This window comes from Leptopilina boulardi, unplaced genomic scaffold (genome assembly GCF_019393585.1).
Source record: "Leptopilina boulardi isolate dan_hultmark-lab unplaced genomic scaffold, ZJU_Lbou_2.1 LbouV2_403, whole genome shotgun sequence".
Taxonomy (NCBI): domain Eukaryota; kingdom Metazoa; phylum Arthropoda; class Insecta; order Hymenoptera; family Figitidae; genus Leptopilina; species Leptopilina boulardi.
This window is the reverse complement of record NW_026137978.1, coordinates 54,679-76,106: the sequence shown is the minus strand read 5'-3', so window position 1 is coordinate 76,106 and position 21,428 is coordinate 54,679. Positions and strand designations below refer to the sequence as shown.

At 27.4% G+C, this 21,428-nt stretch overlaps 1 protein-coding gene across 8 annotated transcripts in view; it reads right to left on the bottom strand.

The window, feature by feature from the left end:
- Positions 1–21,428, bottom strand: part of LOC127289290 (putative uncharacterized protein DDB_G0282133) — a 41,443-nt gene that overhangs the window by 7,335 nt on the left and 12,680 nt on the right. For 4 of the 8 annotated variants that reach the window (XM_051317131.1, XM_051317137.1, XM_051317133.1 and 1 more), the window contains 14 exons: positions 20,796–20,855; positions 19,030–19,227; positions 16,159–16,474; positions 15,117–15,222; positions 11,531–11,601; positions 9,828–9,902; positions 7,993–8,091; positions 7,410–7,502; positions 5,970–6,023; positions 5,576–5,623; positions 4,187–4,279; positions 2,049–2,096; positions 1,566–1,673; positions 715–768 (listed from right to left, as the gene is read on the bottom strand). In XM_051317131.1, the coding sequence (XP_051173088.1) occupies positions 715–768; positions 1,566–1,673; positions 2,049–2,096; positions 4,187–4,279; positions 5,576–5,623; positions 5,970–6,023; positions 7,410–7,502; positions 7,993–8,091; positions 9,828–9,902; positions 11,531–11,601; positions 15,117–15,222; positions 16,159–16,474; positions 19,030–19,227; positions 20,796–20,855 (1,423 nt within the window). The remainder of the gene's footprint in view (positions 1–714; positions 769–1,565; positions 1,674–2,048; positions 2,097–4,186; positions 4,280–5,575; positions 5,624–5,969; positions 6,024–7,409; positions 7,503–7,992; positions 8,092–9,827; positions 9,903–11,530; positions 11,602–15,116; positions 15,223–16,158; positions 16,475–19,029; positions 19,228–20,795; positions 20,856–21,428) is intronic. The other 4 variants (XM_051317132.1, XM_051317134.1, XM_051317135.1 and 1 more) reach the window with 4 other exon arrangements.

Below are 21,428 nucleotides of genomic sequence, written 5' to 3'. Positions count from 1 at the left end.
ATGATCGAATAGCAAAATTTTCTAAATTCAAAAGTCAAATATTTTTTTATCACCAAAAAATTAATGTTTACAATGATTCAGAACAACGAAAAAAACGTTTTTAATAAAAATATATTTTCACTTTTTTTGAAAATTTACCTGGGATGATTCATGATAATAATCATAAAGCATATAATTAATTATATTTTATAAATTGCATTTGATTGGAAAATATAATTTAATATCTTAACTTTAACTAAATGAGTTGGTAAAGCGTTAGACTCATAATCCGTAGGTCGTAGGTTCGATTCCCCCCATGCGTTAGATTTATTTATTTCTGAGGTTTGCGTTTAATTATTAATTCTATGTATGAATTAGTTGAAAAATGAAAATATCCGACCATAACATATTTTTTAATTTTTTAATTAATTAATTTATTATTACTTTTAATTATATCCGACAGTTAATTAAAAAAATTAATTAATTCAATTTGAGTAAGAATTTAATTTAAAATGGAAGAATTAGTAAATAAATAGGTTATTATTCATAATTTAAGATTATTTATTTTTAATTAACTATTATTAATAATATTGTTGATTAATAAACATTAAGGCAAACGTGAGGGCCCATGAGCATGTCATCTCATGACATGAGGGCGATCCATAAGGCCTCCACTGGGGGCCCACATCACTTTTCCACACGGGAAATATAATGAAAATATAAAAATTGTATTACCATCTAAAACGAGTTTAAAACTTCCGCCATTGTCTGATTGTGAGTTTTGAACATCTGTAATGTTATAAAAATCATTTGAATAAAGAGAAAACACACATTATTTATATAACAAGAATTTTATCAAAATCTTACTTTCAGTATTATTTATCTTTTCTGTCATATATAGGGGAGGATGGGGCAAGGATAGTTAAGGGGCAAGGATAGTTAGTGGCTCTAATTCAGAAACGGCTCGTCAAAAAAACGGGTCATTTATCATGTACACTCGTCTTAACACCAAAAGATGACAGTAAAAATTTGAGCTTGCGGGGACACTATTTGTAGAAGCTACGTGCCCATTTGTGTTACATCTCAGTTTTGCTAAAATATTTTCACCTTATTTTTATTATTCAATCTTATTTTTGCGGATATAATTTATTAAATATATTTGGTTGCGTAAATGTTTTCTGGTGTAAAATTTTGTGCTGAAAACGAATATCATATTCGTTTTTTAAAAAAAAATTTTTTTTGTACTAAAAATTTGTGATAATTCGAAAAAAGCCTTGAAACAATGGAAAATCAAATTTCATGATTTTTTGTATCATTCTTAGTAAAAACAAATTTTCAACTATCTTTGCCCCACTAGTGGGGCAAGGATAGTTAAAATTTTTTTTTTACTTTTCCAATATTATCTCGAAGGCATTGCAATCTACAAGAAAACAATGTATAGCAAAATTGTAGCTAAATAAACAGGCTTTCCAACGATACTATTCTTTTTCCGATGCCAGTTTAAATTTCACGGCTAGATCCAAAAATATCTTACCTAACTATCCTTGCCCCATCCTCCCCTATATATATAATATAAATTTAATTACCACTTATTTGATTATTGTTTTCCTCATCGTATGAGTTTTCACTAATTCTAGATATATTTATAAAATTTTCATCATATTCTGAATTTTCATATTCTTGGTCTTGAGAGTCTGTAATAAATGAGAACATATTTAATTAAAAAAAATTTTTTAAATTTTTTATTTGTCTCGAATTTCTTATTTTTTTTAACTGTTAGAAAAAAAGCTTCATAAATTTTCCACATTTTTTATATAGTCGTTTAACAGTTATGAATTGTTAAATTTTTAAATATTTTTATGTTTTGAATGTTTATAATTTCTCTTCAAATGCAACTATCAAATTTAATCTTTCATATTAACATTTTGTTTTTAAAATTATTTTGAATAAAGAGAAAGAAAACATTTAAGTATAAAATTGAGATTTGACAACTAGAGTTTTTACAAAATCCCATTTTTGGTTATTTTAATTTTCCCTGTTATATATATGTATAATGCGATATAAATTACCATTTAAGTGTTCATTTAGAACTTTTGGTGTTTCTGTGTCTTGAGGTGCTGTAAAGAAATAATGAAAATTATTTTCAACTACAACAATGCATATTAGGTACTTATTATTCGTGAATTTGGTCATCTTATTTTCATTATTCAGGTAGAAGCCGTGTTTCACACAGGTACCAGACAAGAAAGGTGGAATTGAATGGAATTCAAAATTTTATTTCCTTCTAATTCGGAAAATTTCCTCTATATCAATTCCACTTAAAAAACAGAAAGCCATAAAATTCAATTCCATTTAATTCTATGGAAAAAAAATTTTAAAAAGAAGTCAAAAGATTTTTTATCCCTACAAGCCTGAAGGTGACAAATTATTCTCGTGAACTTTTATAGTATATGTGACCGGGTCTGAGAAAACGGTGCTATCGACCAAAATCAACTTTTCGAAAAAAACGCGTTTAAAGTTTTACTACTAATTAAAACAGATTTCTTCAAACATTTTATATTTCAAAGAACCTAGATAAATGTTCTTTATATATTTTTAGGGTTCCGTTCACGCAGTGAACCGAAACGGAACACTTATGATTTCACTCATGTCTGTCTACAATATTTTGTCCCCCCCTCTAAAATCTGGCCATTTTAACCGATTGGGCTCAAACTTAGTATACATACGTATTTTCGAGAGTAGATTAAAGGAAAATTATAGCGAACCCGATTAGAATTACATTTAACATAGTTTTTTTTAATGGTTTTGGCATTCATATTTGAGGTTTGAGAAAATATCCTTAACACTTGGACAACCAGGTCGCCGATGACGGGTATACCTGGAGATCATCTTCGAGGATTTAGGTAGAATTTTTCGTTAAATTTGAAAAATTAATAAGTTTTTAATTTTTTATTTCAAGGAAAAATACAAAGAGTGATTTTTGTCTTAGAATTACTTATATTTTTATATCTCAGACCCGGTCACATATATACTTTAGAAATTTTGAAATTTAACTGAAAAAGAATTAAATAAGATAGAAAAAAGTTGAAATGAATTCCGAAACAGAATAAAAATTCGATTATCATATCTTGATATTGCAGAATAGCATATTTTATTACCCATTTATATTGAAAGAAATTAAAAAGATAATAAATAATCTAATTTCACTTTTGGAATATATATTTATCAAATTCACCAATTTCTATAAATAACATATAATTTTCATTTGGAATAAAAACGTTAGAAAAAATATGTTAACTGATATATTTTTAAGATAAACATTGTTTATTGAGACTTTTGATGTAATAGTGCTTTTGTTTATAGTTTTATATATATATATATATATATATATCGCTGGGTTAGTGGAAAAAAAGGACACGTCGGATTTTCGTTGAAAAAGAGGACACGTCGCGTTTGAGTTGAAGAAAAGGACACGTCAAATTTTATATTTTTTTAAGAAAATTTAAGTTGGTAACACTTTTAAATTCGTCAAATTTATAACTTCACATCATTGATTTCCGATTATCAATAAAATATAAAAAATAATAATAAAAATTGTTATTTCATTTTATGATGTTTGTCTTTTATATTTAAGTTTTATTTCCTACAATCAAAATTTTTTTTATCAATTTACACATAAACGACCCGAAAAATTTTTGAAGTTATAAATTTTTTGCTGCATATACATCTTTCATCTTTTAATAAGGATAAATATAATTTTAATTTTTGTAACTTAGCGAAAACTGAAAATTGTATTAAACAAAAATATTAATTAAGATAGCATTATAAGGTTAAATTTTCAATATTATAATTTAATTTTTAACCATTCTAACCAATATAATTTATTTCAGTTAAGTGATAAATAAATAAATATTTAAATGTCAACCTCAAAAAAAGTGTTACCAACTTAAATTTTCTTAAAAAAATATATAATTCGACGTGTCCTTTTCTTCAATTCAAACGCGACGTGTCCTCTTTTTCAACGAAAATCCGACGTGTCCTTTTTTTCCACTAACCCAGCGATATATATATATATATATATTATTTTTGTGGTATTGTAAACTTTATGGAAGATCATAATTTATGATTAACCAAATTTAAATAGTGTTAATCTATTATGTAATTTTATATATCTGATAAGATGTAAATATAGAAGGAATTTAATTACCACTTGTTTTATCAATGTTACTTTCTGCGTTAGATTTCTCACTTAATCTAATTAAATTTATATTATTTTCTGCATATTCTGTGTCTGGAGAGTCTGTAATAAATGAAATTATTTTCAATTAAACAAAATTTTTGATATTTCAGACTTGACTCAAATTTTGTATTTTTTTGAACTGTTAGAAAAAGAGTTTCATAATTCTTTACGAATTTTGTTTTAAAATAATTTTTAATAAAAAATAATCACAGTGTACCCAGCAAACCATAATATAGAATAGTTCACGGAGAGAAATAGATGGTAAGAATTTATGATCTTAAGATGGTAAAAAGTAGATGTTATCCGGTACTATCATTATGCTACTCGGTACTATCAAAGATGTTACAAAAAGTATGGTTATGCTACCCACTACAATCAAGACGTTACTCCGTACAATCTGGATTGTTACTAATAGAATCTAGATTGCTGTCCGTATATGTAAGATCAAATATGGTACCTGGTACTATCTAGATAGTACCCCGTACCATCTATTTCTCTCCGTGTTACATTAAAAGATCAATTTGTAAATTTTTATATAACTTGTTAAAAACTATTTAGTAACTAGTTTAGTTCAATATCGTTCCATCCCGAATATAACAAAGATATAACAAATATAGAACATCGATACATCTCATGTACAAATAAAAATATTTATAGAAAATTGTCTAAAAATTTTAAAACGTTTCATTAATAATTTAACCTAAACTTATTTATAAAACAAATTAAGTAAGGATAAGTATATTTGTTTTATCATACATATTAGAGAAATTTTTCAATTCATTTAAACGGAAAATAGAAAATGTGAAATTAAAACTATATTTAACAAATTTTACCGAAATTTCTGCTTGGTTAGTGTATATAATCTACTGCGATATCTACTTCATGAAATAATTATGTAGCACTATTATAACATTATTCTATCGTTTGGTTACATTTCAGTTATAGAACAGTTCGACAACTATTTTATATCAGTGTTCCAGAATTTTGTTACATTTTGGTTATAGAACAGTTCCATAACTATTATGTAACAGTACTCCAGAATTCAGTTACATTTACAATATGAAACAGATAGATAAGTATTGGTGCAATAATATTCCAGATTTTAGTTACAAAATATTTACATAATTATTCTATAAATAACTTGTTTCATCTGATCTAACAAACAGTTATTTTCAAGTTATATAACATTTTATATCTGGTTTGCTGGGTATAAATAAATTGATTAATTCTTATAGATAGCAAAAAACGTTAAAGTTTAAAGTTATCATTTGACAAGTAGAGTTTTTTCAAAATCCTATTTTCAGTTATTTTAATTTTTCCTGTCATACATAATATAAAATACATAATATAAATTACCACTTAAGTTTTGATTTATATTTTCCGGAGTTTCTGAGTTTCGAGGAGCTATAAAAAATTAATACAAATTATTTTCAAATACACCCAGAGAAATGATTTATTTGAACCAAATAAATCATAAATAAATCACGTTGAATAAACGTATATTTGTCTCATCACCAAGTAGCCTATTTATTTGTTTTAAATAAAAATGTTATTCAACATAAATAAAATATATATTTGAGACAAATAAAATTTTATTTAAACCAAAATGAAATTTATTCCAAATAAATAAAAAGTTTCTAAGACAAATATATCTTTTCTCTGTGTACAACAAAGCATATTACTTATTATTCGTCACTTAAAACTACTTGGTATAATACTCAAATCTTTAAAACATAAAAAATTGTATTACCATCTAAAACGAAGTTCAAACTTCTGTCATTGTCTGATTGTGAGTTTTGAGCATCTATAATATAGCATATTACTTATTATTTGTGAATTTTATATTTTTTAAACTAAAACAAAAATTTTAGCTCTATATTTTATTAATATAAACAAAATGGAACATAGTTGGACCCTATGGATGAGTGCTTTAACCACAAGATATTGTTAGCTTTTATCAAAAACTATAAAGGAGCCATTAAAAAAATACGTAACGTTTTTATCGTGAGGGGGGCAAGGTACTTGTTACAGTCAGGAAAAATGGCGCCAATGTATGTAACGGTTTTTTCTGTTCTTTCGCACAATAAAAACCTGGGCTCATTTTTGCTTAAGATCAAAATGATCCTGTTGGCTGGATAATTTTGAGCCCGGCTTTTTTCTTTATGAATGTTGTAAAAAAATTTTTTTTAAATTTAAAAAACACCTTTTTTAAAAAATAAATATATTTTTGACTTTTTGTCAAAATTGACATTTCTCTTTAATATTTTAATTTTTTTGTAAAGTTTAGAATGCATATTTTCAGTACTAAAAATATTAGAATGTCTATTTTTTGTTTTTGAGATATTAACTAATTTATTAATTAATAATTATAAAAATAAAATAAATATTTTACAAACAAATAAAATTACCGAAAATATGAACTTTCAAAATGAAAAGTCATAAAATTCCGCATCTAACGAACCTGAGATGAAGTTTGAATTAATGGATTTTTTTATAAACAATTTAAGTTTTTTTAAAAAATGTTATACCATTCGAAAGATCTGAAAGAAATCATACAAAAACATATCGTTCAAAATTTTTTAACGCCACTGTATAATAGACTTCTTAAAGAGTCAAGTGTTCATATTTTTGACATATGTTTACACATACTTTGGGAATATTACATATGTTTACACATACTTTGGGAATATTTTGGACTTTATATACATATAAGATATTTTACGTGGAATGTCATGAGTTGAAAAATTGATTTCTCAAAAACTACTGAAACCTGTGGAAATTGTTGTCCTACTTGATGGTTAAATATTTCAAAAAAATTTTTTTGACTTTTTTGAAAACTTGGGATGAGGTAGGGGGGTCAATTTTCTCAGTTTTGATTGACACCGTCCTCTATTTTAATATTATCTTTTATGAAAATTTTTTTCATCCCAAGTTTTCAAAAAAGTAAAAAAAAAATTTTTTGAAATATTTAACCATCAAGTAGGACAACAATTTCCACAGGTTTCAGTATTTTTTGAGAAATCAATTTTTCAACTCATGACATTACACGTAAAATGACTTATATATATTATTTTTGTGGTACTGCCTACTTTATGGAAGATCGTAATTAATATTTAACCAAATTTAAATAATGTACGAATATTATGCAGTTTTTTATAATAAGAAGTTAATATGGTATGAACTTAATTACCACTTATTTCATCAATGTTTATTTCAGCGTTAGATTTTTCACTGACTTCAGATATTTTAATATTTTTTTTTGCTGATTTTGGGCCTTGAGATTCTGTAATAAATTAAATTATTTTTAATTAAAAAAAAGATTTGATATTTTTAATTTAACTAAATTTTTTTTATCTTTCTGTTTTCTCAGAAAATAGCTGCATAATTGTTAACTAAGTTACTTGAAATAAAACGCCTCTCTTGTGTGACTCTTTGTGATGATAAGTATTTTGGCTCCACAAATTTGTAGGTTGAGTTTGTTAGTTTTGAAATGAAAATACATACAAAAGGATTAACTCCCAAGGCATATACTAATGATAAATTTTAATATTCATTACATAATTTTTTATGTATATAATAAATAATATAAATAATATAATATAATAAATAATATAATAAACATAACTTTTGATAAGAATTGATGCAATAGGCTTGTTCCCGTTCACTATTAATATGGTAAAATGATCGTAACCATAACCGTTAATATTTTAGGACTAAAATATTTCTTGTTACAAAGAGTCACATGTATTTTTTATGTTAGACAATATTCTTACTTGATCTTATTGCTGCCTTAACATTTGATTTTTTGCCTCCTGTAGGGTTTTTATTTCCTTTTTTCTTCGTAAGATTAATATTTTTACATTGTTCTTCTCCTATAATAATAATACTTCATTTACTAAAATTTTAATTTTTATGTGTAACAGTAATTCGATTTCGGTGTACTTTACGTCTACTGAAAGAACTTTTTTCGAATTACTGTCATAATTCTGGTTAATTCTATCACATGGTATTTTTGCATTAGCATGAAACTGTTCTAACTTAACCAGGGATGGCAACCGAAATTTTTTCGGTATGGGTATTGCGGTTTCTGTTTTTTCTTAAAAGATTAAGGTTCCGGTTTGGGTTTTTAATGTCAAAAATTTCGGTTTTTTTAGGTTTCGGTTTTTTAATTGTTTCCCTCTAGTAATAATATGAATAAAAATATTTATGGATTTGAATTATTTAGAACAAAATAAATGTATTATAATTACTCATAATTTATTTATAAATTTATATTATAAGTATGAACATTAAAACTCTTAATAGTTAAACAAAATGTAGAATTTTCAAAACAGAAATAATTATTTTTTGAAATTTTATATTAATTTTTTGCAGCAAATAATTTATTTTGACAAATGAGTAACACATTTTCCTACACTGAGAGACCTTTTGCACCGTAGCCGACTTTCGACAGGCGGCTGCGGAGCATTCTGTTGGTAAGCTACGAGACTACGTTTGGGCTGCTGTAGTAGATTTTTGGGCGCGTGTCTGCCAAAAAGTTGTACAGCTACAAACCAAAGGTGGCGTCCCCACAACTTCGGTGAGCTACTCACTAACATTTTGGACAGTCACGCTCCCAAAATTTTACCGCCGCACACCAAAACCATAGTGGCGCTGCTGTCACTTACCTTGTTCCGCTGCAGTCCAAAAGGTCTCTCAGTGTATATATGTGAAGAAAGATTGCTACGTAGATGAGATAATACAAACTTAAGACTTGAAAATAAGCGTTCTACGCTTACTTGGGTTGCTGAAACTGATATTACTTGATCAGCTAGAGCTCGCAATTAAGGAAAATCATTTTCCATGGACTTCCAGAAATTTAAGATTTCAATCGATTTCACATTTTTAGAAATTCTTTTTTGTGCAGAATTGTAAGAAATCAAAACATTTTTTATTAAATTTTCTTCGATTTGTTCTACCCGATTATTAAAACCGAAAAAAACAGAAAAAATAAAATTTAGGTTTCGAAATAACGGTTTTTAAATTTTTATAATAAGGGTATCGATTTTTTGTTTTCGGTTTCTTAAAAATTTCTGTTTTTTCGGTTATCGGTTTCGGTTGCCATCTCTGAACTTAACTCACATACTAATTTGACAAAAAATCACGCAAAGTTATACACAATACCAGAATTATTTGGATATATCTATATCTTTAAGATATTTTTATAATATAATGAATAACCGGGTACTACACGAAGAAAAAAATCAACCAAATATAGTAGATATATACTATACTACTTTCGTGCGTGCGCTTTCAACGATATTTGGCAGGGATCTGTTACTCTTTTGGTATAGGACCTTGTAAATTGGGTATGTTCTTCTACGAATATCGTAGAAAGCGCACGCCCGAAAGTAGTAGAGTTAAGGCGTTTGTATACCTCACCGATCCAGAGTATACTTGCGTCGTGTACCATTGGAGTAAAAGAGACAGAAATATCATTTGTTTCTTTTACTCCAATGGTACACGACAGAAGTATACTTGGGATCGGTGAGGTATACAAGCGCCTTCACTGTTTCTACTACTATATTCGCTTGATTTTTTTCTCTGTGTAAATAAGTATAAATTATACCTTCTTTCCGTTTCGGGTTTGAAATCTTCCCCTCTAATTCCTTAAGGCAATAATTTTCTTTGATATTCAAAATCTCTATTAGCAAAAATAAATTCTTATAAGCATTTTAAAAATTAGGTACTTTTAAATATAGTAATTACAGATAGTTCATTGTATATTATTTTCAAAAAGATACATTTCATATATGAGACTTTTTATGTGTAATGTCCCAACTTGAAAAATCAATTTTTTTCAAAACAATATGTAACCCAACAAATTTTTTGACTTTTATTAATATTTGGCGGTGATGAAGGGGGGTTAATTTTATAAACATTCATAATTAAAATAAAAAAATAATACATGGATCTATTTCAAAACAATTTGACAATGAAACACAATCACCCAAGTATCACATAATATTAATGTAATGTTAAAATGTCCTCCTTATGGTAATATTATAGGGAAATGTTACTGTAATATTCCAATAACATTACGGGAGGATGGGACATGAATAGTTAGGTAAGACGTATTTTCGGCAACTAACTATCTTTGCCTCATCCTCCCCTACAGTAATATTACGTCGTAATGTTATTGTAATATTTCGGTAACATTAATTTAATATAACACGAATATAAGCAAAGTGTTCAATTCATGGCCATTTAGCTTTCTCATCATGATACACTTATATTCAAGATTAAAAGAAGGATTACAGCTAAAATAGCGATCAATTTTACAAATATTGGTAAAATGTAAACTTTATACACATCAATCGATTCGTTTTCATGCCAGGAATACGGTTTTGACAAAATTTATTAATAATTTTCATAAAAAAAACAGTTTTTTAAAAAAATACGAACAAAGTTTTTTTTCAAAAATTAAAAAATGATATAATTTATAGATTTTAAGTAAAATATAGACATTATATAGGTTAATCAATTTATTTTAATGCGAGAAATAAGTTTTTTGGACAAAAAATTATATTTACAGTGTAAAAAAAGTTTTGGTTAAAAAACGTATTTTTGAATTTTTGAAAAAGTGACATAAAAAAATGTGGATAATTTTGGAAACCCTTGTGTCTGATTTTAGGCATTGATGACTGTAATAAGCCTATAAAATTTCAGGACAATCCATCGAAGTGTATATTATATATTACGGTAACATTTCCTTGTAATATTACTATCAGGCGGATATTTTAACATTACACGGGTGCTATTCTGCAACTTCACTTCACTTTCACTTCACTTTCGTAACACTTTCATTTCACTTCACATTCACTTCATTTTCGGCTCGTCTCGGCTCGACATTCGAGCTTCTTGCACACCTCTAATATAATCTAATAATATTTGCTCTAAACACGAGCAACGTATCCATAGAGCACAGAAGCTGATTCGGCATTACAATTGAAAATAATAATAATAATAATAATAATAATAATAATAGACCATTAAAAAATATTATTACTAATCGATTAAATATGTTTATCACAATTATATTTAAGAATATTTACTTTTTGTAAAAAACGCATTAGGAAATTTAATTTCAAAATAATACAAAGTGAAGTACAATCACATTTAAACCAGAATGAAGTGGAGGTGAAGTAAAGTGAAAGTGAAGTGAAGTTACAAAATAGCACTCCAGTAATATGACGTGTTACTTGGGTATAAATGTTCAAAAATAAAAATTATATATTTACTACAATAAATAATGTTTTAATAAAGTCTCACCTGCTTTTGGCAAACTTATAAAATTTCTTGTAAATTTTTCAATTTGTAATATAGCACCTTTTACGTCTAGTCTAAAAAAAATTAAATATACATATTTCAAATACGTATAAGTATAGAGTAGAGTGGGGTGAGATCACCATTTGGCTTTTATTTTCGTATTCTCTGACTTAGAAATTTGTCGCTTCACGTAAATGTCTCTTATAGCAGTGTGCATACAGGGTGTTCCAAAAGTATGGAAACTTATAAATATCTCGAAAAATACGCATTTTCGTGAAAAATAATCAAAGCACAAGTTGTTCCCAAAAAAAGATCTACATTTTTGAAGCCAAAAAATTGGTCCCCGGGCCCAACAGTGAAAAAAGAAGCATCACGAAAATGCGTACTTTTCGAGATATTTGCAAGTTTTCATACTTTTGGAACACCCTGTATATGCCCTAAGTTTCGATCCGATTAAAGAAGAAGCAACCGAATGACAGAGTGATTACTGAAATCGAAACTTATTTCACAACTTATTTTTTTAATTTTTGTGATTTTATTTTGAGAAAAAATTTCATCAAAAAAAATTTAACGTAATTATGTTTTATTAATTTCAGTCTTCTGAATGTCATGGTGTGGTTTACTTTGCGATTTTTTAAGTGTTTTAAAAGTTATTGTGTTTTTCTCTGAATATATACACTTGTGGCGAGATCACCACCATGATATTATTATTAGCTTTATTCAATTTTTAATTATTATTTATAAAAAATTTTATTTTATATAACTTTGTGGCGAGAAAACCCCAAAGCAATTGCGATTCAATCAAATTGTCTAATTAAAGCGACAATCTCTGAAATTTGCAAAAAAATTTAATTGTTAATTACAAAAGATTTTATTTTCTAAAAATTCTAATTTTAGTGTTATAAAATAGTGATAATTTGTATGTATTTTTATTGATGTTTTTCAATGATTTTTAATTAATTTCTTAATTTTTACTTCAAAAAAAAGAGAAGTGGTGATCTCGGTTAAAAACTCACAATTTTGACATATATTTTAATCTAATTCAATCTTTTCTAATTTTCTAATTACAAAGTGAGTCAAATCCGAGAAAAATGGTTATTCTTTTGACTAGTTCAGTCAAGCGATACAATCTCCTTGAATTATGTATATTTTTATCATAAATATTTCATGGGAGAGCATGACCGCACAAATGCAACATTTATAGCACAGGAAGACAAATTCATGTTAACAGTTGGACGCGAAAAAGTAAGAACGTTTCTTAATGTATTTTTTACGCTGAATTCAAATCTCAGGGGTTTTTGGGGTTGCTGATTACGAATATGAAGTCAGATTTTAAATATTAAAAATGACAGATTCAATATGGCGGACGAAAAAAATAAAAAAACATTTTGATCAGCTTGGAACTTGTCACTAGGGGGTTTTTGTGGTCTCTGATTTCGAATACGAAGTCAGATATTACAAATTCAAAATGGCGTCTCCAATATATAATTCAGTTAGATTTTTATTTTTTTTATCCGCCATATTGGACCCGCCATTTTGAATTTATAAAATCTGACTCCTAATTTGTAATCAGCGACTCCAAAAACCCTCGAGTAAAAAGTTTCAAGCAAAATCTGTTTAATTTGTAATATTTTCGTCTGTAATATTAGATCCACCATTTTGAATTTCAAAAATCTGACTGTAAATTCGTAATAAGCACCCCAAAAGTCTTTAAATAATTTACGACTTTTTTTCTAAGTTGCAATTATCTCAAAAAACTAAAAAATATTCTTGAAACGTTTTTAGAACCTTAAATTGGCAGGCATAAAACGTTCTTAAAGCGCTTTAAGAAGGCTTTTGGTCTTTTTGCTCTGAAATACTTTTATTAAAAATAAAAATACAGGTATTACAAATATAATTTTGATAAATTATATTTTGTAGTAACAATATTTTTTATTTCGTCCGCAACTTTTGCTGTTGGACAACTCCAGTCCAATTTTAAGCCCTACTTTGAACTTGAATTTTCAGAGTCTGTTAGGTTGTAGCAGTCTTAAACAAGGCTATAACTTGAATAGATTCAGATCCTACTTTGAATCCAAAAAGAAAATTAAATTTCCCATTTTTTCATGAAAAAGCGTAAAGTAAGCTCTACAGTAATTCATAATCATTGATAGTTATACACGTTGTCTACCCTATTTTCATACTCCTAAACGCTATAATTTGAAGAAAAGAAATTACATACTATTAAACACAACATTTTTTTGATATTTGCAGTGTTTTACCAGTTTGTAGTGGTATTGATGGTCTCAAAAGATTATTTCAATTGTTTTTGCAAATTTTAAGATTTTAGGAGTATAAAAGTAGGGTATACAACGAACGTACATAACTATAAAATATTAATTGCTGTAGATGTACACCCTACTTCACGTACAAGTGAGTAGCATACACTACTCATTTTATGATTACAGAAAAACGATATTCTAGATTTTAGAATACCTACTTAAATAGGAGCCTAGAAATATTAATTCTTTCAATAAGAATATTGTTATTATTGTAAGAATATTTTCCACTTAATTTAAGTAGATATTCTAAAATCAGTGTTCAGTTTTTTTCTGTGTTGGCTTATAAGAAATACAAATAAAACTAAGTGGATCTTACACTGTAAAAAGAAAGTTAAATTTTAACTTCAAAGGGGACTATATTTATATAAGTTGCTCACATTTGGAGTTTAAGAGAGAAGGAATTAATGCTTTACGAGTTAATTTTATACCTAGTGACTGTGAGTTTGTGATAGGAAATTAATTTAAGGGGGGAAACTCGTGTAAATGTACATTTTTTAAGGATTTTTTTTAAAACTATGGTAAAGTTTATTGAATTAAACTAAAGCATACCTTGAAGTACGTAATATAAGCTTCATGAAAAAATTTTGTTTATTAAAATACGCAAATACGTTTTGCATGAAGAAGAGAAAACTAAAAAAAATTTTTTTTTGAAAATTTGGGACTATTTTGAAAAAAAATTACTTTTTTTTCTTATAAATAATGTTCAAGAATAATTATTAAAAAAATTTTTTAAAAAAAGGAGCTTGTCATGCAATAGCCAGTAAAATAAAGAAGATTTGTGGTAAGTTTGATTAAAATCGGTTAAAAATTGGCCTTGAAGACGTTATGTATTCGAAAAAAAATATTGCACTAAAACAAAGATTTACTATTACTTGCTTATGGTGCTTTCTAATGACAATTAATAAAATTATATTGACAAGAAACCGAAAGAATAGAGGGATCTCGTGCTCATAGTTATCTGCATTTGGTAGCATCTGAAGTGCTAAACTTATGCTTAGGTACTAAAGGACATTCATACATCTAATTATAGATTAGTAATAAAGGATCATATTCTACAGATAGTAAATTAATTTTTAAATCAAAAAAAATTTTTTTTAAATGTTGTTTTACACGAGTTTTCCCCCTTAATGATTAACTCACTTTTGAAGTAAATTTCATTTTTACTCTCCACTCCGGTTGCCATTAACTTCTTAAACATTTTCTTTACAGTGTAAGTAGGTTCTAAATGTAAACTAGAAAAAATACAAAAAATGAAATCATTTATTTACGCATTCTTGTTGAGACGTTGAATGGTGTCTATCATACAATTTTGAATCATAGATTTTACTTCCTTTTCTCGACTCGATTGATTATTTGCTAAAGCATTTATTTTATCTAAAAAAGAAAAAAATATTTTTTTTTTATAAAATTCAAATCTCGAAAACGGCTTGCTAAAAAAATTTGAAAAAATCATGAAAGCTAGTCACAATTAGTACTAAAAGAAAAAAAAGTTTTAAAAAAATCGGAGATGCAATTGCAGATGGTCTTCGAATTTGGCGTGGAACACCTCATAGTCACCCATCCCAGTAAACCCGGTCAACGCGGAAAGGGGCAATGTTGGGTTGAAACTCTACGCCTAAAGCGTCTCAGCCATCTGAGACAGATAAAAGTCTTCAAAAAGATTACGAACTTATTTTTCAATAAAATGAATTGAACTTAAAAAATTTATATAACATTCATCTTAAACAGTTTCGGTGTATACGTTGAACTTAGAAAATAAAATTTAAAAGTTATTTTTATGAAAAATTTTCTATTTTCAAAATCTGAAAGAACGTCTTTTAGACATGCTAAAAACATCTTTTTGAGCAGACATAAAACCTTTTTTTGGACATACCTCAGAGATATTATTCACGTTGTTAAGATATACCATACGGGGCCAAATTAAAAACGTCTCTAACACTCTCTAACGTCAAAAAGACGTCTTTAATAGAAGTCCAAAAGACGTTCGCAAAAAGACATCCTCAGGACGTCTTATGAACAAGTGTGCCCATTGGGTATATATATATATATAAATAGGTATACACTGTGACTTGGGTTCATCGGATGTTTTGGTTGCTTGTTTGTTAAACTTAGTAATAAAATTTCCTATTTTCTTATAAAACCTCAAGTCGGAGTTCCTTACCTTACCTGTTATTTGCAACAAGAAGAGACTCGTTTTTTTCTGTGATATCGTTTAATTACCATCTCATTATTGTCAATTCAGAGAATCTGTTAAACCCGAGTCACAATGCATACAAATCCTTTAAAATCAATGAAATGAAAGAATGTTACCAATAAACTCTTCTGTAAATTTGGAGTTCAATAATTTCGTTCGCAGTCTAATGTTATTTAATTCAATTAAATCATTTGATTTTTCGTGAATACTATCAAAAAGAGGAACAAAATTTGTTCCCCAAATAATTGTATCACAAATATCCTTAACAAATTGTTCAGTTTGGTCTGTTAGGGATTGATGAACCATATCTTGAATTGTCCTTACTGCATTAAAGTAATCTCGAGGTGGTATTAAGGGAATGCATGCAAAATAGGACAATATGTGCTGTGACACATGTCCGATTTCAAGTTCAACCCATTTTTCGACAAGAATCTGTAATATGTATGTCAAAACATTTCTGAAGGTATTATTTGAATCAATAACTTAATGTTTTTAAATCAGACTGTGATCGATAATCAATAATTATAAAAATGAATAGGGTCAGTTGGGGTAAATGTGAACAAAATCCAAATTTTTCACAAATTACGTAAGTTTCTTCCTTTAAAAGATAATATTTGCGGGTTTATTTTTTTAAGTTATTATTTACATTCCCAGGATTAATTTTATGCAGCAGAAAAAAATTAAGCTAAGCTTTAAATGCATGAAACTGACTGTTCCCACCACAGAAAAAACTTAGTCTCATTTTGAAATGCAGCAAAAATGAGTCAATGCTAAACGACATAGACAGTGGCGCCACCAACCTGACTCATTTTTGCTGCTTATCAAAATGAGTAGCATACGCTATCATTTTGAGTTAAGGTTTTATCTGTGATGTACCCCAAGATTTAGAAAATTTTATAAAATTTGTGGTAAATGGGGACAGCATAGCATAGCATAATCTCGCTGTTCTCCGAAAAATACATAATTTTGAGTTAAATTTTTAAAAAATGAATTATTAAATTAAATTATATTAAAATAAATTATTAAAAAATTAAAAATGTTTAAAACGTGACATTTTAAAACGAAAAGGAAAAGAAACATGGCGGCCCATACAGAGACGTTGCTTGAGTGTCAGTGGTCCAGTAAACAGCGCCAATTCGAGCGAGTGGCCGCTGAATGAACGATGATAAAACACATTATTTTACTATTTATTGCTTTATTTTTATTATTTTTGCGTGAAGTTATATTAAATGAGTAGAACAACAAGATTCCTTGTACAAAACGAAATCATTTTTCCAAAATTTTAACCCGAAATCATTATTTATTTCAGAGAAAGTTTCAAACCACAAAAAAACTTCCTTTGCCCACATACCCTAAAGAGATGAAAAAACTTAAAAAAATTGTAGTAGATATTTAATAGTTGAATCAATTGAAATTTTTTTTTATTTCAGTATTTCGTGTCGCATTTGTAAAAAACAGACTTAAACTTATGACTCCCATAACAAAAATTCACTTTAATTTTTCATTTTTGTCAATTTGGATAATAATAACCAGTTGTGCTCATTTACCCTGAGTTTTCAAATTCTTGGGGTAAATGGGGACAGATTTTTATTATTAATCAAATTGACAAAAATGAAAAATTAAAGTGAATTTCTGTTATGGGAGTCATAAGGGAAAAGAAAAATTTTTGTATGATTTTTAAGTCTGCTTTCTTTAAAATGCGAGACAAAATACTGAAACAGTTTCATTTTGATTTTCAAGTTTTTATGCATTAAGCGATAACTTGAATTATCTTTCTGCCGATTGTCAAGATAAAAGCTTGGCAATACTGAGAACCTCTTGTAGGTGATCTAATTTTAAAATATTGACGTTGAACTTAATATTAAAACTGTAAATTAAGCTCCAACACCTCTTGTCCCAATTTACCCCATCTGAACCTACTTTTTGAACAATATTAAAACTGCTATATGATAAAATATTATTTGTACGAAAAAACTTTTTTAATAAATAGAAATAATAATAATAATAATAATAATAATAAAATTTTAAAAGTATAGCGAGTGTCTTTTTATTATGAATTATAAAAAAAATATTTTGAATAATTGTTAGTGAAAATTAATAAAAATTGTGGAAATTTAAATTTAAGAATAATCACGAGTAAAATTAAAACTAATTAAAATTTGATTTCCTCACAAATGTCAATTTCATTATGACAATTTTTTAAAATTATTTAACTTTAATTTAAGCATTTTTTTTCAAATTTCTACAATTAATTATTCAAAATCATAAAAAACTGAAAATAAAAATTTTCAATAAACAAAAATCGTACTATCTACAATTTAGCATATAAATAATTAAAATTGGTAATTTTTTTCTACAAATCGATTGAGCATGTCTACTATTAGATGTGTGCAAAAAGCTCGAATTTCGAGCCGAGTCGAGCCGACATTTTTTCGAGCTCGAGCTTGACTCGAGGTATCGAGCACTCGAGTAAATTCGAGAACTCGAAATTTTTGAGTACTCTAGTGAATTCGAGGACTCGAAGTTTTCGAGTTCTCGAATGAATTTGAGCATATTAAACGTTTAATTTTTATTGTTTTGCAAAAATTACTAAATTAATCAACAGATAAATGAATGACTACATATTTGAAATTACAAACTCATGAAAAAATAGTAAATAGCTTACAAACAATCGAATATTCAAATTTAATTTACACAAGTACTCGAATTTACTCGAGTGATCGAAGTTACTCGAGTACTCGAAATATTCGGGTACTCGAAAGCGTTCGAGTACTCGAAAATTTTCGAGTTTTTTATACAGCTTGGCTCGACTCGAACTCGACTCGAGCTCGAATTAATAGCGCTCGACTCGAAAAACGTAAAGCTCGAAAAATCTCCATTGAGTTTCGAGCTTTTTGCACACCACTAAATATCTCCGTTCGACTTCAAAATAATGTAGATAGACTTTCTTTATCCGTACAGTATAATAATACAGCTATTAAAAATACCTCAATAAAATGAACCCATGAACTTGTGAATTCCACGTCCTCGAAAGCACGTCGTACGTCCTCAAGCATTTCACAACAGTATGGTCCAATAATTAATTTTAAATTCTTGAAAGAATTAATTTTTTTAATTTCTTCGAAAATTTTCAGCCGTAATGATGAAGTTAACTTCGTATATATTGCATAAAATGCTATGCATGCCTATAATGATCATTAATGAAGAAGCATAAATGTCAGATTATTACCTTAGACTTAGAAAACCTTTTACATACAGTATATTTTTTAACATTTAGAATACTCCCCCCCCTCTCTCTCCAAATGAAATAGTGATAAATGTACTACTAATCCAATTGTGAATTAATCAGAAAATAATTTGCTACCATGACATAGATAACTGGTTACTACAACCAGGACTGTACTTGAAAACTAAATTCAGAAATGCATCATTGATTAATTATTGACTGTAAATAGTCAAAAAAGTTATAAAAACGAAATCAAATTAATTCTATATGATTGAAATAGTTAATGCAGAAACAAAACAAATCTATAAAACAAAATTGTTCAGGAATCAATAAAAACGGTTTTTCTTTTAAGTATTAGATTATTATTATTTAATAATGAATGTCATCTAGACAGTCAAAATAAACTTTTAATAAAGTTAAGCAGCTTTGCTTGAAACTTGTTACTCAGGAGTTTTTGGAGTCATTGGTAACGAATAACATCAGATTTAGAAAATTCAAAATGGACGATTCAATTTAGCGAAAATATTTTTAAAAATTGATTAATTTCGTTTTAAACTCTCAACTGGGGTATTTTTGAAGGCAGTGACAACGAATTTAATGTCAAATTCTTAATCATCGACCCGGAAAACCCTGAATAACAAGTTTCACGCAAATCCATATTGAATTTCTAAAATCTGATGTCAGATTCGTAATTAGTGACTTGGAATTCCCGTGAGTAATGTGTTTCAAGCGAATTTGATCAATTTTTATTCTCTTTTATACTAAGAATTTGTTGTTTCCGCACGGAACGAAAATTTGAATGTGCTATTTAATGGAATAACAATTTAGAAACCTATGTAATATTTTACCAGATTGTTGGACTTCATTTAAATTCAACATTTCAATAAAGAAGTATTTTTAGAAAAAGAAATGGATTTAGGCTTCTTCTGTTCCAATTAATTCAATTATAATTAGTCACATGAAATTGAAAACAATAAATATTTGAACAAACCAAATGTAAATTATCATAAAGACAAAACAAAAATTTTATTTACTGAAACCTGGACCTCCAAGGTATCGTTATCCATGTCATTTCACGTTGCTGAAAATAGGCATTTGTAGTTGAAAACAAAACTACATTTCTGGTTTATTTAATCAGTAATTATATGCTCTGTAAATATATTTCATGCAACTACTTTTTTCTGGCTGTATTAACCTAGTCTCATTTCTCACAGTGTATTTTGTTTCACAATATTAATGTTTGACAAATATTAAATGAAATTAAAGTATGAAAATTTTTAGACAATAGCGTTATAGTTTTACCTGATCAGTTACACGAGATATGTACTGTAACTTAATATCGTTAATAACTATAAAGATTTTAGACAGTATCGGTAGTTTTACGTGACCAGATATACGAGATATTTACTGCACAGTTATTACAATTAATAATAAGTTACCGCGGATGCGATACAACTATGACGAATTACTGTTTTTTTACTAAGTGCTAATTTTTTAAAAATTATTGTAAATAAATTCTGTTCTTACTTTTTTGTCAACTTCAACTCCAAAAGTCATGATTTTAATGTCAAAATTTTGAAAGGTCATCTGTAAAAAAATTTAATTTGTAATCTTAATTTTTAAAACTATTGTAAAATCATTTAATGAATAAATTTTTCAGTTGAAGCAGAGAGAAACTAATAGTAGACACGTAATGAAAATAATTGATCTTGTCATAGCGACCAAAATTGGTACTGAAAAGTACTGTTTAAATTTTATTGTTCCAGGATAGTCTGTGTATCTAAATTAGTGATTCACACACAAACCTGTGAAACTGAATAGCCGAATATATTTTGAGAATTCACCAATACTAACTATAATATGATGGTATTTCTCATAAGACCAATTCATATTATCAATGGGTTGATGTTATATACTTAATTTTAAAGTAAGATATTTTTTTAAAAATTTTTGTTTTCATTTATTCGAATCCCACCATGAGAGTGGAGGAGATTCACTTTTTTCAGAAATTCTATATCAGAATAAATGAAAATAAAAATTTTCAAAGAAAAAATCTTAATTTCAAATTGAGAATTGAACATCACCCCAACGGTAAATAGGTCTTATAAGAAATACCATCTTATGTAAATAAACCGATTTCAAAACAAATCCTTGATTACC